This window comes from Callorhinus ursinus, unplaced genomic scaffold, assembly GCF_003265705.2.
Source record: "Callorhinus ursinus isolate GAN/ISIS: 27379988/994484 unplaced genomic scaffold, GSC_fseal_2.0 scaffold27, whole genome shotgun sequence".
In the NCBI taxonomy this organism is placed as follows: Eukaryota; Metazoa; Chordata; class Mammalia; order Carnivora; family Otariidae; genus Callorhinus; species Callorhinus ursinus.
Genome location: NW_027397089.1, coordinates 7887109 through 7906507, shown reverse-complemented (window position 1 = coordinate 7906507; position 19399 = coordinate 7887109). Strand labels below are relative to the sequence as shown.

The following is a 19399-nucleotide window of genomic DNA, read 5'->3' as shown; positions in this document are numbered from 1 at the left end:
GAGAAGACATCCCAAAAGAGAGAAAGAGTGCCCCCCACAGTCCTATGTTCTAAAGAAACCCAGAAAGCAGGTCCCCCAAAATGAATAATCATTTACCCGGAGTAGTGATGTGCCTGGGTCAGGTGAACTAAGAACAAAGAAGAGGAATAATTATCGGAGCAGAATGTGTGTGTGTGTGTGTGTGTGTGTGTGTGTCTGTCTGTGTGTGTGTGTGTGTGTGTGTGTGTGTGTGTGTGTGTGTGTGTGTTTCCACTTATCAGAAGGGTGAATGTTTTCAGAGGAGAAATTGCACACACCTCAGCACACTAGGCACAGGAGTCCTCAGCTAAGACTAAAAGGAGTGAGAAAATTTTGGTGTGCAAGATGAAGAAAGGACATCAGTTAAGATGTGCTGCTCAGGGAAGCTACCAAGGACTAGCTGAACAACCAAACCCAAGGACATCAGACACTGAAGCCAGGGCAGTGCTATAGAAAGGAGGTCCCTGGGACCCCTCCAGAGGCTGAGCACAACTAAGAACGGCATACAATGTGAGCCCATGGGATTCAGAGCACCAGGTAAATTCTGTGGACCTGTTGGTTTTTTTCAGTTGATTCAATCTCTCTAACATGGCACTGCTTGTGTGTGTGGAGTGGTGGCTTATCTAGCAAAGTAGGTATTTCCAGACCCAAGAAGACAAACGAGGCTAGGTGGCATACACTGAGCAACCTCTAGCCCCCATCTGCACCTCAGACCCCCACAGAATAACAATGAGCCTTAATACTGGGCAGCTTCTGGGACATCGATTCTCCAAGTGCTTGAAGGTCCGCCATTTAAGGTCCTGGAACGTGATTTTTCTTCCATTTTAATGGAATGCAGGGAAGCTGGGGGAAAGAATTCCAATGGCAGTATTTCCAATTGGAAAGAAGGCTATTTATAATAGGATTATATTCAAACGTCTTTAAGGATTTGTTTATATTGTCCCCTTCCTCACTCTTTTGCTCCTTGCCATATTATTTATCTTCTAACAAGTCTGTTTTACATATTCTTTTTAGACCTTGTCTCAATCTTGAAATAGAATTTCAAATCCAATATATTTTAACAGATTTTTCTTAAAGCGAATTCTTTTTTCTTGTCAGAAGATTTTCAAACTACTAAGAGGCACAATGCGGTGACTAAGAGTCTGGGTTTGAATCCTGGCTCCAGTGGTAGTTAGCACTGTGCGATCTTCAGCAAGTTATTTAACCTCTCTCTGTGCCTCAGTTCCTCATCTTAACTCAGTATTACTTGAGTTAAGTTACGAGAAGTGCTTAGAACTGAGGCTGGTAGGAAGGAAGCACTCAGTAAACACTACTGACTATGCCCAAATAAATGCCACTCTCTAGGCCTGACACCCTGGCCTACGCGGCTCAGCCCAACCTGCCTCACCAGGCCTCTCTCCCACTAAACTAACCAACGAAATTTACCAAGTCCACACTCTTCTCTCAAACTGGCTCAGAGAAACACAGGATGCTAATTTAGAAATGATTAATTTGTTTTAAACAATTTTATATTAAACAAATGTATATTATTAAACACACTGCAAAATACTGTGTATTTTTAAGATAAAAATGAGACTTAAAAGAAATTTCACTTGCCATTGGCAACTTTTAGCTATAGCCCTAGGTTCCCTGTCCTCCACAGTTAGGACTATCTTGGGACAAAAGTGCCCTTTCTAGCATCCAGCACTCTCTTCATAAATCCTTCCTCGCTGAAATGCCTGTTCCCATACAATTTATGAAAATGAGTCTCAGGGCGCCTGGGTGGCTCAGTCGTTAAGCGTCTGCCTTCAGCTCAGGTCATGATCCCAGGGTCCTGGGATCGAGCCCCGCATTGGGCTCCCTGCTCCGCGGGAAGCCTGCTTCTCCCTCTCCCACTCCCCCTGCTCTCTCACTGTCTCTCTCTCTCTCTCTCTCTCTCTGTCAAATAAATAAATAAAATCTAAAAAAAAAAAAAAAAGAAAAGAAAAGAAAATGAGTCTCATCCTCCTCAAATGCTTCCTTCTCCAAGCACCCTCCCTGGGCTCCCCCAGCCACACTGAGCTCTGTCTCTTCTGAATTCCCATAATGCTGCCTTTTCTCTCTCGTGTCCCCATTTTGCCTCTTCCTTATGTTTCAGATAGTACCTGCCATATCTTCACCACCAGGCAAGGAACTCTTTGGCCTACACGTGACAATGCAGAACCTCACGTTCCTAGAAATATCAAGGAATATCTTGCTCCTCTTTATATAACACATTCAGCATGCCTCCTGCCTAGCAAAAGCTGATACCATGCACGAAGACCTCGGACATCTTCCCCCAAAGATTCTAATTGTACACGGAAGAATAAATACATATGTCAGCACAAAATACTTACAGGTCATTTTTGTGTGTTGTCAATATGAAATATTTCATTACAGAGTGGAAATTCCCATTCCTACTTTATGTATTTTAGAACAATAACCAAAGAACCTTTCCCTTACTTGAAATGCTAAACAGAGGCAAAGATGTTTAACAAAAATGTTAAGCAGAGGCAAAGATGGTGGCCTCCAACCTGATTTTTCCGGTAGTCCTGCTGTGAATGTCTCAGCACACGGTAACACAACCTCAGCATATATTTGTAGGGAGCGTATCTTTGGTCCCCCAGATCTTCAAGTCTCAGCATTGAGCCTTCTCCTGCCTTCTCCTTAAAGGGTGCTTTAAGAATCCCAAAAACCTATCAGGGAAAAAAAACAACCACCTATTCTGATGAATGGAGGTGTATGTTTTACAAATAAGTACATTGACTCAAAAGCACTTTTGTAATATTTGAGTAGAATTCATACAAAGGAAAAAGGAGTTTTAGAATACAGAACCAACATATTAAGAAACAAAAAAATACCATTTAAAGGATTCACTAAATTGACAAAAGCATTTAAATAAAATACTTAATTTTGTTAAGAAATTACACTTTATTAAAATAAGAAATATAGGGATGCCTGGGTGGCTCAGTCACTTGGGCATCTGCCTTCGGCTCAGGTCATGATCTTAGGGTTGGCCCGCATCAGGCTCCCTGTTCATCAAGGAGTCTGCTTCTCCCTCTCCCTCTGCTCCTCCCCCTGCTCGTGCTCTCTCCTTCTCTCTCTCAAATAAATAAAATCTTTAAAAAGATAAAATAAAATAAAATAAAAAATATAAAGATGTCAGGTTGTACCAAATTACATGAACATATTCAAATGAACTAAAAATAGTTTCATTTCTGTAGGCTTTATAATTACTTCTACTATGTTCCATAACTTTCTAAAATCAAAATAATATGAAGAAAACATTTACTTTTCATCTGAAATTGACATCAGAAAATTACCTCCAAGTACTGCTTCTAAACCTCTTTCAGAAAGAGTTCATTTATTGTTTTTGGTACATAAAGATGCGCCAAATCAATGAATGTATTAGGATTCAAATAAATAAAGAGCAACATGGGCAACTGGTGGTACGTAATGACTCACATTATACCAAGGTTAGCAGCTGGGAAATATTTTGAAAGCATTGAGGAATCTAACTCTTTTAGGCAGCAGGACAGCCAGTAAGGTCACCTAGGGATGAGCCAGTAGGATGAGTACATTGTTTATGAAAAAGCACCTACACAAGGGCATGGGTATTAATACAAGAAAGCAAAATAGAAAGGAATCATCTTTTGTAGTTCCTGAAATACAAGACAAATTAACGTTACTTCAATAATTTTATATTCACTAAACCTTGAATTTTATATTTTATACTTTTATATTTAAAATACTGAAAGATTAGACATATGTTGGTTGAAATAATATTAATAAATCATTCAAGGTCCTAAAAGTCCTTGAAATCAAATGTTTTATACAAAAGAATGCTAATGTCAGAAAAGCCTTTGTCTCATTAGATTTGCAACCTTTATTTTCTTTGACAGAAATGTTGATTTTATATTTTCAGACAATCAGCTATAGAATATTAATTGGTAATATGTCTACTGTTCTCCTTTCCCAACTCCACAAGAACACGTATATTAATAACATGATTTTTTATTTTTTAAGTATCTTCCTTGAGTTCACACTTAATTAATGCAGAAGCCCATTACTTTGTACAGCAATTAACTGAATAAAAAAAACATATAAAGGTAGGCATGCCCGTATGTGCATATTATCAGGAAGTGAATTAATTTACTGGTGTGTTATGAACAATTTCAGAAAGACATAGTATAGGTGAAGCTCTAAACTTCCAGGAAAAAAACTAGAATATTATACAGAGTACCTGTGAGCTGATGAATAGACTGCCCTACTTTCCTAGGGAAGAGAGGGACAGAAGTAGGAAGTAGATGGAGATGGCACTTCCCAAGTTATCCCGGAAATTCTACCTAGAAAATTATTCCAGCACATTTTCTGGAGATAGTCTGACCCTGTAGGTTTTGTGAGAGATCTGCGGGAGGCTGTCTCTAAGATGGCCCCAGCGATCCTGGCCTCCTAGAATTCACACCCTTATGCAATCCTGTCTCCTTGAGTGTAGGCTGGATCTACTGACTCCCTTCTAATAGAACACAGGAGAACGAGGTGTTACTTCTCAGATTAAGTTATAAAAGAGACTGTGGCTTTCATCTAGGTGCCCTCCCTTGTTCTCTCTTGGACCCTTCATTTCTAAGGAGAGAAGCTTCTGAGTCTTGAGGCAGTCCTACTAGAGGCCCGGGGGGAGTGAATTGGGAAGTGAATCATCTCCCATTCAAGCCTGAGATGACTGCAGCCCCAGCCAGCACCTTGACTGCAACCTTGTGAAACACTCGGAGCAAGAACCACCCACCTGGGCCACTCCCAGATTCCTAATCCACAGAAACTGTGAGAAAAGTATTTGCTGTTTTCAGCCACAAAAGTCTTGGGGTAATTTGTTACACAGCAATAGTTAACTAACACAAGGACTTTCCTGATGCTATAATTCAAAAAAATTAAATATGCAAATGTATTATATGAAAACATTCACCTGTGCCAGTATGTTTTGTTCCCTCATTAATTTTTGACGTTCTCGGTTTGGCTTAGTGATAACCACATCCAGAACTTCTTGTCCATTATTAAGTACATCAGCCACAAAGAAGATGAGGTCTTCCAATAATTTGGTCACAAACCTGTCATAAAACGAAGAGTAAATTTTACTCTAATTTTAGAAAATTTTTTTTTATAAACACTAAGGACTGAAACATCGGAACACAGAGAATATCTTGTAATAGAAATTCTTTCATCAAAAAAATATCTAATTCAGTTAACATTTACCTAAATCCTTACAAAGAACATGCCTTTTCCAGCTCCTCCAGCCCCCATTCCTGCCTCGAGTTTCTAATCAAGTATTTGCAAAGACAATTATGAAATAAAGCCACATGAGCCCCAGGAGGAGATGAGTTGATAGGCTAACACCACCAGATCCTTTTCTATGAGCAGCAAAGAAGAGTATTTCTGCTTAAGGGAGAAAAGCACAATTTCTAAATTTCTAAATTCAAATTATTTTTCTATTATTGGCTCAAACTACATTTCCTAATCCTTACCACACTTCTACATCTCCAATGAACAGAATAGGAGAAACCTAAATTATCTGTGAGCAAGTTTGGTGCAAGCAATCAGCTGCTCTAAACTATTCTTAAGCTAGGGACACCTGTGTGGCTCAGTCGGTTAAGGTTAAGCATCTGCCTTCGGCTCAGATCTTGATCCCAGAATCCTGGGATCGAGTCCCTCATCGGGCTCCTTGCTCAGCGGGAAGCCTGTTTCTCCCTCTGCCTGCTGCTCTTCCTGCTTGTTCTCGCTCTCTGTCAAATAAATAAAAATCTTAAAGAAAAATTTTTATTTATTTGTTTGACACAGAGAGAGAGGGAGAGAGCAAGCATAAGCAGGGAGAACGGCAGGCAGGGGAGAAGCAGGCTCCCCACTGAGCAAGGAGCCCGACATGGGACTGGATCCAAGGACCCTGGGATCATGACCCGAGGGGAAGACAGACGCTTAACCGAATGAGTCACCCAGGCGCCCCAATAAATAAAATCTTAAAAAATTGTTTTAAATAATAAAAAAATAAACTGTTCTTAAACTATTACCTGATCTATAAAAATCATAGCATTCAAAAACCATATACTAACGTTCACCTTTAACTCTACATTTTAGTTATTAACTATTACTTGAACTTCAGTGGCATTTAGAACCTAAAGTATCTTGAAAACCCTTCCTCCCTTAGCTATCTTCCTCCTTCCTGTCTGCTCTTTATCATGTTCTATATGAATTTTTAAATTTGTTTTAATTTTTGAAAACTTTTGTCCAGCAAATATATATACATATATGTATCCATACAGTTTAGCACAATCATTCACTATTATTAGCATAATCAATCATGATCACATCAATAAGAAAATTACACTGTAAGAGATTCAACATATCCAGAAAAGTGTAGAATGTATTCAGTTAGGGAACATTTTGATCTGTCTCCAGATTTACCTCCTAAAAGAGAATGTAACTTTCTTGGAACCAAGTGGACAAACCCTAATCCAGAATTTAGCCACCTACAGCCAAATTTCAGCCTATTTCCAGGAATCATAAATTCCACTCCAACATTCCAGAGATTCTATGTTTTATTGGGGTACCTATTTTAAATTTTAACCCAATCTGTTTCTTTTTGAAAATGTGCCTGTGTAGGATTCACTCACATAAACTTTCGGGGCAATCACAGAAATGTCAACTATGATTCATGTGCATTGAAATGTGGTGTGAATTTCTTTTGAAATTGTGACTTAATATCTTCCAAGTCATTCTGGTATTCCTAAAAATAAAAATTATTTTGAGCTCAGGTTTCTTCAACCAATTGAAATGAAGTTGAACTTCAGTTGCTATCTGTTCAGTCTCCAAGTCCAGTTTGAGCATAAATATATGTATTTTCTTTTAAAATTATTAATATTCTTTTTCTCCTGTTTCAAGTTAAGTGTGTTCTGATGATTAGACATCTAAGAAAGCACAACTGTGGGACAACTACAAATCACTCTGCTTCAAAGTCTTCCAAATGCCCTGAAATGGGGGACAGTTACTGGAATGATGATCAAGACAATTAACAGTCTTAATGGAGGATCACTATACATTAGCCCTGCTTACACCACCTGGCTCCTCTGATTGGGCAATGGAAGGCAAGAAAACCAGTCTTGTCTCTTAACCTCTGAAACTGTTGAAACCCTTTCTCCCCCCTTTTCACCTCATGCACCCCATCTGTGGCAAAGCAACTGGGTTTTTTCAGTTTAGATAAAACTCCACTTCTATACTCAGAAGTGGTTTGGTCCTACTAATTCACTCAATCTTATTAATTTGCTTGTACTAAAACTTTTTTGTGAGACTTTGTCATATGCAGCAATGACAAATAAAATATATTTTTTAAAAGATATACCTAAGAAAATAAGACGCTTAGTGGATTAGGAACAAAATGAGAAAAACATGGCGATAAGCAAGGATACTGTTCAATCCTTGTGAGATAACTGGTACTGAAAGCACATGGTAGGGAACTAAGCTGAAGATACGAAAGCAGATATTAAAGCAGGGATTCTTCCACCTCTTAAAAGAACTTTAAAACTTTGGTGGCCTCTTTTCAGCTCTGGCTATGCGGTGGTAGGAGGAAGAGAGGAAACTCACGATAGGACTGGACCCCGCCACCTGTGATCTCAACAGCTGAGCCTCAAATTACCATAAGACATGGACTCTTAGTCCTCAATTTCAGATCTGGCTTTGAACTAGCTTAGACGTGCCAAGTGGAGGCAACCATGAAACTGATAGAGGAGATAAGCAAATGTAGAGAAAGGAAAAGCAAAAACCACCCACCTAAGAGCCTGCATATTCAAATTCCAAAGCACTTGATGAAAATGGACATGAAGCCAGACCCATCATATGTAAAAATCAATAGGCCAGGGTGCCTGGGTCACTCAGTTAGTTAAGTGTCCGACTCATGATTTTGGCTCAGGTCATGATCTCATGGGTCATGGACAGAGCCCCATGTTGGGCTCTGTGCTCAGTGGGGACTCTGCTTGAAGATTCTCTCCCTCTGCCCCTCTCCCAACTGGTGCTCTCTTGAGGGTTCTCTCTCTCTCAAATAAATAAATAAATCTTTTTAAAAAAATCAAGAGGGGTGCCTGGATGGCTCAGTTGGTTAAGCGTCTGCCTTCAGCCCAGGTCATGATCCCAGGGTCCTGGGATTGAGCCCCACATCAGGCTCCCTGCTCAGTGGAAAGCCTGCTTCTCCCTCTCCCTCTGCCTGCCTCTCTGCCCACTTGTGCTCTCTCTCTATCTCTCTGTCAAATAAATAAATAAAATCTTAAAAAAAAATCAAGAGGCCAATTCATTACCAACAAAATACAAGTAACAGAACAATTTCAAAATAACTTTTAAATAAGTTTTTTCAATCACCAAAGAGATAAAGAAAGTTTGTATTTATATATGAAAAAGACAAACATATCTTAAAAAGGCAGGTACAAATGAACAGGTGGATACACAAAAGAACCAACAGAAACCTGAGAAATAAAATTATAATCACTTAAATAAAAATCTAATTCATGGAGGTAAACTATTCTTCACACTATTCTAATAAAAATTAGTGATTTGTAAGACAGTATCAAAAAAATCGATCCAGAAAGGAGCACAGAGAGATTTAAAAAAGGAAAATTATAAAAAATTAAGGGATAAGGAGGATGAATTAAGAGGATCCAACATACATTTAATAGGAGTTCTAAGAGAGAGAGCAAAGGGGGAAAAGATAAAGAGGTAGCATTTGAAAGAAAATGGCTGAAAATTTTTCAGAATTAAAGAAAGATATAAGTATACAGAGTAAAAGCATACCTTAAAGGTCAGGTGGGGAAAAAAAATTAAATTTCCTTATGTTAAAAAAAAATTTTTTTTAATGAACTCATAGATACAGAGAACCAATTGGTGGTTGCCAGAGGTGAAGGGTAAGGAGTGAGTGAAATGGGTGAAGAAAGTCAAAAGGTACAAACTTCCAGTTATAAAAAAATGTCCTGAGGGTATAATGTACAGCATAGCAGCAACAGTTAATAATACTGTATGATATATCTGGAAGTTGCCATGACAGTAAATCTCTAAAGCTGTCATCACAAGAAAAAAAATTTCCCTAAGTCTGTACAGTGACAGATGTTAACTAGACTTAATGTGGTGATCATTTCACGATATACACAAATATCAAAGAATTATGTTATATACCTGAAACTAATATAATGTTGTATGTCAACTGTACCTCAATTTTTTTAAAGATTTTATTTATTTATTTGACAGAGAGAGACAGCGAGAGAGGGAGCACAAGCAGCAGGGTAGAGGGAGAGGGAGAAGAAGGCTTCCTACTGAGCAGGGAGCCCGATGCGGGGCTCGATCCCAGGACCCCGGGACCATGACCCGAGCCGAAGGCAGACACTTAACGACTGAGCCACCCAGGTGCCCCTGTACATCAATTTTTAAAAAATGCATTAAAAATTTCCTTGTAAACACACCGGAGTAAAACTTCAGGACATCAAACACAAAGAAAAAATGTACAAAATTAACAAAAAGTAAAGAAAAAAGGTCAAAAAGGTAAAAATTCTACCAGCAAAAGACTTCTTAATGAAAACAAAATATGTCTGAAAATAATTACATTATAACTTTAAAATACCAAAGGAAAATAACTGTCAAGTTAACATTCTATATGTAGTTAAAGTAGCACTTAAGAGTGGCAGTAAAATAAATGTATTTTCATATATTTAAAAATTCAGAAGATTTATAACCCATAGACCCTGACTGAATGACTTTAAATAAATTTCAACAAAAAGAAAAATGAACCCAGAGAGAAGAAATGAGAAGCAAGAAATAAAAGCAAGCAGAAGAGAAACAAGAAACACAATTCATAATAAAAATGATTTTTAGAAATAAAAATTTTTAATAAAAAAGATAATATATCATAATTTATAGGATACATATACTCCTTTGTAGATATCAACTATTATAAAATAAAAATTTTAAATGAAAAAAAATAACACAGAACTATGGTTTTAGACAAATATTCCAAGAAAGATGAGAAAGAGAATATCAGTGCATTTTCTCCCATGAGCAGAAGGTGCTTTTCTCCCATGAGCAGAAGAAATAAATATCTAATAGCTTCAAATTTTATAGGAAATATGCAGTTATGCAGTTAAAATGTATGACAAGAACTTAAAGGCAATTGCTAAAGAATAGCAACGTGACCTAAAGCTTTTAAACCAGTAGAGGAAAAGGAAAAATGGAGAGAAAATATAAACTTTACCAATCTAACAGAAAGGAAGAAAATAGAGGGAAAAGAAAAAAAGCTATACTAAAGAAAAAAATTAGAATAAATACACATTATTTCTTTTTAAAAAGAAAGATTTTATTTATTTATTTGAGAGAGAGAGAATGAGTAAGCCAGAGAGAGAAGGAGCAGGGGGAAGGGGGAGGGAGAAGCAGGCTCCCCACTGAGTAGGGAGGCAGACGTGGGGCTCAATCCCAGGACCCTGAGATCATGACCTGAGCCGAAGGCAGACGCTTAACCAACTGAGCCACCCAGGCTCCCCTAAACACATTATTTCTTAAATGCAAAATAATTTAAAGACTATCAGATTAGACTTTCATTTTTTTATTCACTTATTGTCCTCAGGTCTTCTATTATTTTTATACTTATCATGCCGTGAATTCATAGGGAATGTGTTCCCGAAGCTCAGGCTCCCTTCCATTGGTTCTCACAAAGTGTGTTTCTCTGGGCAGAACAGCCTGGAGCTTCAGTTGAACCCAAGAACCTTTCTCTTCTGCTTCCTGCTTTTTCTGATCATTTTCCTTCACACTGTGCAGGAAGCTATCTCTACTTGAGTGCTTAATATGCATTAATCCTCTTGGCAAGAGTTTTGCCCTTGTTTGTCTACAACAATGCCAATAGCATGCTGGGTAATGTTGTAGACTCTTGCAGTTTTGCCATGGTAACATGTGTGGGTATTTCTTTTTGAACAGTGCCCATTCCCTCGATGTTCACAATATCACCTTTCTTGTAGATTTGCATGTACGTGGCCAAAGGAACCACTCCATGTTTTCTAAAAGGCCTAGAGAATATAGCAGGTACCCCTCCTCTTTCCCTTTGTGTTGGTCGTTTTGGAGAATTACTGGAAGATGGGGGCTCCAGATGAAAGGGATCAAATTAGGTGAGGAGTTAAAATGGTGGAGTAGTAGGGGGACCCTATGCTTGTCTTATCCCTCGAACACATCTATATAAGTACCAAATCATTCTGAAGACCCAAGAAATCAATCTGAGGACTGAGAGAACAAACTGCCCACCTAGAGGGAGGAAAGAAAGGGATCAGATTAGATTTTTAAAATCTAGCTCTCTGGGGGCTCCTGGGTGGCTCGGTCAATTGAGCATCCAAATCTTGAATTCGGCTCAGGTCATCATCTTAGGGTCATAAGATGGAGCCCCACATTGGGCTCTGTGCTCAGCGGGGAGTCTGCTTGAGATTCTCTCTCTCTCCATTTCCCTCTGCCTCTCCCCACACTGTGCACTCACTCTCTTTCTTTCTCTCTCTCAAATAAATAAATAAATCTTTTAAAAAATTAAAAAATATGGGGCACCTGGATGGCTCAGTTGTTAAGCATCTACCTTCGGCTCAGGTCATGATCTGGGGTCCTGGGATCGAGCCCCGCATCGGGCTTCCTGCTCTGTGGGAAGCCTGCTTCTCCCTCTCCCACCGCCCCTGCTGTGTTCCCTCTCTCTCTCTGTCAAATAAATAAATAAAACCTTTTTTAAAAAATTTAAAAAGAATAAAAAAATAAAAATAAAATCTTAGCTCTCTGCCGCTCACAAGAGACATTACTAAAACAAAATGACCAGGAAATCTGAAATAAACTGATACTCAAAAAGAGGCTTTAGACAAATACTCAACAAAAGATAGCTACTGTAGCAATAGTACTATCAGGCAAATAAAATTTAAGGAAAAATGACATTGCTAAGGAAGATATTAACTTCGAATTACAAGGATATCTGATCTGAAAAAACAAACGAACAAACTGGTGATTCCATGTGAGATGACCACTATTCTAGATCCTGAGTTTCTATCTCAAGGAATTAGAACCAACCTCAAACCAGTAAACTGCGTAAAAACACGGCCATAGTCTGCGCTGTTTACTACCTCCTTAGGAGTGTGTGTGCATGCTGCATGTCCCAGTGCCTGGCATATGCCAGGAGTTCACTAAACATGGATTAATTACAGCTCTGAACTATAAATGCTGCTGAGGAAGCCCACATCTTTCTCTGGACCCTCAGAGGCAAAACCTGGTGCAGAAATTCTGGTTTATGATTATATGCATCACTTCTTCCAGCTCTGAACAGCAGTTAACCCCCATTCATTCTACCTCCTCTCCCACCCCCTAATATGTCCCCAACACGCTCTATTTTGTTGGTGCAACTATGCACAGTAAGATCAGAAAATTCCACTGAAAAATATCTGAGGTCGAGGATCTTGGAGCATAGCATATGAGCTTGCGCCTCTAGAGGCCATTCCTGGGGCGAGCAGAGGGGGAGCCAGGAGAGAGAATTCAAACAACACCGACATTTTGAGCTAGATCTGCAATATTCTAACACCCTCCCTCTGACCTTGTCTCATTCTTTCTGGTTTTGAGTAAAAGAAGATCTAATAATAACCTCATTCTCCAGAGGAGAAAAAAGTCAGAGTTGTGAGGTATTTTCAGAAAGAATTTTATATTGGAATTCTAAAACAGAGAAAATAACGTAGATGCATTCAAGTATGCCAATAAGTTCCACTGTACTGACTGGCAGCTTTGAATGAATTTTGATGCGAGATGACTTTCCTAAAATTACTAAATGAAGATCAATAATTGCAACTTCGTATTTCTCAGGCATATTTCTCTTTGCTTTGATGTTTCTCACTCTAAAACATGGGGAAAGAAACAGGAGAAACAAAAATGCATGATCCCTGGTCAGCCCTGGGTCCAGCACACCATCCTTTAAGAATCATGAGGGGGTCAAGATTCTCTCTGGCAGAAAGTGACGAACAACTTGCTCAGGGTTACAACTAGCAATGGAGGAGAGCTCATATCTGCTCTTCACTTGTCCTTTTCTTCAAGAAACACCTTACTGATAGCAAGGGAGAGTTTTTAAGTGAGGCTGAGTAAATTTCTGTGCATATGTGAGTGACAGAGACAAAGAAATGGATTCATCAAAAGGAAGCACTGACAGACAAATAACAGGCAGATAAAAAGTGCTATTTGCACACTGGATTCCATCACACGTTGTGATCCAGCTCAGATATCTAATTATCTATAGTCCAGAAGAGCAGGGCTGTGGTTTCAGCTTCTGGCCTTCATTTTTTTTCTCCAACAAGGTTTGGGATACAATTGAATATACAAGAATGATTTTCAAATTCACGTTTGTGAGGGGCAAAACAGAGGTAAGAATAGAAAGTAAGCTGAGAAACAGCTATCCCATTTGTTTGCCTATTTGTGATGTTTTTCTACAGATAGGGGTAGGGAAAAAGCAAGTTGGATTTTTGTTCCTTTGTATTGTAAGATACATCTAAAAGTTCATAAAACATAAATGTTTAGTTTGTGGAATACTTCTAAGGGGACCCCATAAAGCCACCACCCAGAGCAGGAAATGGAACACAGCAGAAGCCTCCTTGAATCCTTTTCCTCTAAGGGGAACACCATCCTGATTTTTTGACAATTATTTTCTTGCATTTCTTTAGAGCTCTGCCAATTGCTTAAGCACGCCAAAGAAATAGAATTTGATTTTGCTCGCTTTTGAACTGTACAAATAGTATCACAGTGAATGTATCTGTGTCTAATTCTTGCTCAATCTGAAGTTTATTGTATTTATCCATGTTGTTACACATAGATGCAGTTCATTTACTGTCATTGCTATACTGTATTCCATCACATGAACTTACCAAAATTGTATTCACCTATTCAACTGGTGATGAACACTAGATGTATTTTTAAGTCTGGGGTTGTTGATAATAAGGCTGAGCATTCTTAAACATGTGTCCTGGTGCATACATGTAGGGGCTTCTTTTGGACAGATGTTCAAAAACATGCAGCCTAGGAGAAGAATTGGTGAGTCATGGAGTGTGTGTGCATGTGCGTGTGTGTGGTAAGAACACTTATGAGATCTACCCTCTTAACAAATGTTTAAGGGCACATTACAGTATTGTTAATTACAGGTACAATGTCGTACAACACATTACCTTGTATAAATGAAAGTTTATACCTATTAAACAAGAACTCTTCATTCCCCCCTTCCCACACATACATCGGAATATTATTCAGCTTTAGAAAAGAAGGAAATCCTGTCACATGTGACAACATGGGTGAACCTAGAAGACATTACACTATGTGAAATGAGCTAGTCACAGAACACGCATTGCATGCTTCTGCTTATATGAGGAGTGATTGCTTTAACTTTGCAAGTTACTGTCAAACTATTTTCCAAAGTGTTTATACCAATTATCGTCTCCCCAGCTGTGATGAGAGTTCCAATGTAGGAATGCCCAGGAAATTGGCAAATAGCTTTTTCTTGTTCAAATGTAAAGGTATGTAGCGGACCATCAAGTAGGAAAATATAGAGAGTGCTTGTGTTCTGGTGCACTGAAAACATATAGGCTTTAAAAGCACACATGATCAAATCCCCCATTTACATAAAATGAGAATAATGTTCAACTCAGGACTATTTGAAGGAGTAGATAAAATATATTTACAGTACCAATACAAAGTAGGGATGATACAATTGACAGCTATCAGTGGCATTCTCTTTCTCAACTATCTCTAGAACCAGAGTTGAAGAATCGAGAATCCAGTCTCTCTGTGGGAGTTATAAGGGCAAGGTGCTATACCTTGCAGATTGTTTTCTAGTATATTTATTTTGTGGTACAGGAGCAGACAATGTGTCTTGAATAAATAAGAATACAAAAACATAAAACTTCTTTTAGGACTTTTATAACTCTTAAACCCAAATATTAAATAAATATTAAACCCAAGTCTTTTATGAAACATTTAAAAGGAAAGATTGGCGAGTAAAAAAACAACTGTCTTCAAGCCAAGCTAAAATGGAAAAAGTGAATATTCCACCAGATTTTAATGTCACCACTTTCATTCACTCACCATGATTCGCTCATTCGGAAGCAGGTGTGCTGCTATGGAGACATTCTAAATATTCCCTTAGAGTCATTCATTCACTTGAGGTTTACCACAAGAGTTGACAACTGACTCCTGATGATTTAAGAGCCATTTAAAAAGTTACTAACCTCCTTTCATTCTGAGTTATTGTACCATTTTCCAGCTTTTTAACTGTGGTCGCCAGCACTTTATTTGCATCATTGGCAAAGTCTAAGTCTCGGACCTCAGACAACGGGACAGACACAATGGCAAATGCTTCTTTATCTTCTTTTGTTTGGCAAGTTCCAATCTGCAATGTGTTTTTTCCATTCAGATCAGTTGTCTTTTTAAATAACTATGCAGTATTTTTCAGGTCCTAACACATCTTAATACTGTTTAAGAAATATAAGACAGGACTAGCTCATCCACATGCATCTCCCACTAAGAAAGACTGTAGGGATACACAGACTTTCTATGCCCAGTTCCTGCCTCGTTCCCAAAGCCCACCTAGAACCATATCCTCTCACCCTCGCCCTTTGCTTCAGTGTCAACAGAGTAGAGAGAATGCACTCCTGAAATCTTCCCCCCCTTCCTCGTGCTGCCCCTACGACTTGTGTATGTGTGCTGCATCCTCCAGAACCACAGCCTTCCAGCAGCCAAGCCACTTTGTTCAGCTACCTAAGCAGCTGGCAGAATGAATACGTGATGAAATTAATTGCAACAATCTCTAATATTGGTGAAGATGGACTGTAAGGACCATGTCAATCACCCCCTGATCCTAACCACACAACATTTGGCTAAAAATTAAACCACGCAAGAACATTTACCTTCAACATAACAGGTCTCTCCTCAGCTGTGTCTATGGGGATACTAGTACTTGTTACCCACGTGTTGGTACATAAATGCCTCAACCGGACATATGAGTTCCTAAAAGCAAAATACAAAAAATAGATTATAAAAAATTAGAACATTTACATATTAACATATTTTAACAGTTTCATACATGATATGAAAATATTTCAGACTAGTAATTGCCTCAAGTATAGATCAGTCTGGTTTAAGAAAAAGTTCTGAGTCAAAGACTATTTCAAAGCATGTGGTATTATTACCTAGACCAGTAGTTCTCAAAGTGTGGTCCCTGGCCCAGCAGGATCAGCATCACCTGGGACCTTATTAGAAACGGAGATTCAGGGTGCCTGGGTGGCACAGTCGGTTAAGTACCAACTCTTGGTTTTGGCTGAGGTCGTGATCTCAAGGTCATGAGATCCAGCCCTGTGTTAGGCTTCATGCTTTGGCATGGAGTCTGCTTGGGTTTCTGTCTCTCTCTCTCTCTACGTCTCCTGCTCCCCTGCTCTCTCAGATGCTCGCTCTCTCTCTCTCTCTCTCCCTCTCTCTCTCTCTCTCTGGAGTAAATAAATAAATCTTAAAAAAAAAAAAAAAAGAAATGCAAATTCTGAGGCTTCATCCCAGTTCTCTGAATCAGAAACGCTGAAGGTAGGGCCAACAGTGAGTCTTTTAGCAGCCTCTCCAGGCAATGCCAATGTGAGAACCACTGACTAAGTAGCCACCTCAGCTAACACTGCTATCTGATCATAGGCCCTTCTGTAGCTTAATCATCTGCATGTAAAAGTATATACAGCCAATCTTCATTATTTGCCGATTCTGTACTTGTGAATTCACCTACTCACTAAAATGTATTTGTAACCCCAAAATCAACAGTCAGGGCATTTTTGCAATCTTCTCAGACATGGACAGAGTGGCAAAAAATTTAAGTCCCCACTGGGCACATTCCCAGTGAGGATGAACAAGGCAATGCTCTGCCTTCTCATTTCTGCTTATACTATAAACAAGCGTCCTTTTTATGGTCTAGTTAGTAACATGTTTCTCCACATTTCTGTGCTTTTTGCCAATGAGCTTGCTGCTTAAAACAGTCCCAAGCATAGGGCTGAAGAGCTGTCCAGTGATCCTAAGGACAAGGCTGCAATGTGCCTTATGGAGAAAATGCTCGTGTTAGATAAGCTTCATTCAGGCATGAGTTATAGTGCTGATGGCTGTAAGTTCAATGTTAATGAATCAACAACACATATTAAATAAGGTGTCTTTAAACAAAAATACACCTAACACAAGGTTATGTGGTACTGACTGATGAAAATATTGTGACAAGAGGCTCACAGGAACCTAACCCCGTATTTCTTCTAGGAACAATGGCTCAGTATTTGCTAATTCAATGTACTGGGGAAAACAAGAATCAACTCTATGTGAACTATGAGGAAATACCTGAGAAAGGACAGCTAGAACTTCAACCAACTCAAACATTATCATTTTAGTGAATCTTTTATTATCATCATTTCTTTAACAAATATGTGTAAAAATATCTGTTCAAACAAAAGCATTGTGGTAAGTTCTGTGCCTCCAAGTTGCTGAGAGTTAGGTAGGAAATATAAGGCATAAATAAATCATATAACATGAGGTAAAAAGCATTAAGGTCAATAAGACGGAACCAAATAAAACAAGGGCCTCCGGGAAAGAGCGAGTCACTCAGCATCATGGTTCTGCTCATTCATAAAGGTAGATACAATAGAAACTGAATTTCAAAAATCTAAAATAGCACAAACCAATCTTTGAACAAATAATCAGAAATTTACCACGAATTTACCTCTCATTTGCCACTAAATTTACCTTTAAATCAACCACTTATCATGGGTCTGTGCACTTTCTAGTGAGATTCAAAGTCATTTTCTTATGTAAACTTTCTTGGTTAGAGTTCAAGGGGGATGCCATTTTTGCTGAGTTAAAATCTAAAATGATTAAAGTTATAGTAAGGATTGATCAAGATTCCAGTGCTCAGAAGAGAAGGCCAGCAACCTGGATCAGGGAAAACCCTCAGATGGGATCTCTTTATAGGCTTATAACAGTGGAACAGGAAAGCATGAGTGACAGCTGATATAAAGCCAAGACTGGCCAGCATTTCCCATGAACAAGCATAACCAGGAAACACCTTGGGAAGCAAAGTTTCTTGACAGTGCTAGTGCAGTGATCCTCCCTGGAAGTAACCTACACAATGGTGTCTGCATCTTGTATAGGTACCTTCAGTATAACTACTGCCATCTTCCCAAGGCCAAGTACAATAACGCTCTATATAGGACAATTTATTTTTTTTAAAGATTTTATTTATTTATTTGACAGAGAGAGACACAGTGAGAGAGGGAACACAAGCAGGGAGAGTGGGAGAGGGAGAAGCAGGCTTCCTGCTGAGCAGGGAGCCTGATGTGGGGCTTGATCCCAGGACCCTGGGATCATGACCTGAGCCAAAGGCAGACGTTTAACGAATGAGCCACCCAGGCGCCCTATCAAGGACGATTTAGAACCATCCCACTAGATCTATTGATATGGGCAAGACTCCTCGATACACCTAGAGAGTGCATCATAGTGCATAGCACAACTGTTGGGAGATAGACAGTTGCGGGGCAAAAAGAGCTTAATTAAAATAATCGAATCCAAGCAAAAGAATGTAAGACATTCTCTTACAGTAAGTTCTGGCTACCTCATTACCAGTTCCACTTTCTCACCCATCACTCACTTCGGTCTAGTTGGTTTCCTAGCTGGTCCTTCAGCACACCTAATAAATTTTAAGATTTTTCTGTTTCATGTTCCTGCTGCTTGAAACATTCCTGATGGGGAGAGGCGTTGATCTCTCAAAACATTCAGGTCTTTTCTCAAATGTCCTAAATCAGAGAGGCCGTTTCTGAACAGTCATACCTAATACAACTCTCTCTGCAATTTTTTTTTCCAAAGCATTTATATTACCTGGCCTTCTATTTTATGTTTGTCTATTGCCTTACTTCCTCATTTGAATTTAAGTTTGTTCAGTTCCATTCCCGATGCCAAGGGCATGTCTATTAAGTTCAATAAAAATTTATTGGCTGAATGACTAAATAAATGAACAAATGGATGAATGGATAAATGAATGAATAAAAGAAAGTTGGAATTTGACATAATAGAAATAAATGATATAAGTATTAATAGAAACGCTCCTAGATCATTTTTCATGTTAGTAACCAAAGGCCTTACAAGTAATAAGAATAATTCTTATGAATTTTCAGAATTTCTTTGATCCTGCACATTTTAATTATTTATGAGAATAAAATAAACTATGTGAATCTTCTCACAAAAGAGGCATGATTTTTACACAGTGGTTCTTTACTTATGCTTGCTCCTTTGATATCACAAAAATTCTATTAACATTATA

General features: G+C 38.7%; 1 protein-coding gene across 1 annotated transcript in view; it reads right to left on the bottom strand.

Moving 5' to 3' along the window:
• The window catches only part of ITPR2 (inositol 1,4,5-trisphosphate receptor type 2), a 497992-nt gene that overhangs the window by 341336 nt on the left and 137257 nt on the right, over positions 1 to 19399 (bottom strand). Inside the window, exons 12-15 of the mRNA XM_025879725.2 lie at positions 15978 to 16077; positions 15300 to 15460; positions 4976 to 5117; positions 2550 to 2711 (exon numbers count right to left, since the gene is read on the bottom strand). Coding sequence (XP_025735510.1) covers positions 2550 to 2711; positions 4976 to 5117; positions 15300 to 15460; positions 15978 to 16077 — 565 coding nt within the window. The remainder of the gene's footprint in view (positions 1 to 2549; positions 2712 to 4975; positions 5118 to 15299; positions 15461 to 15977; positions 16078 to 19399) is intronic.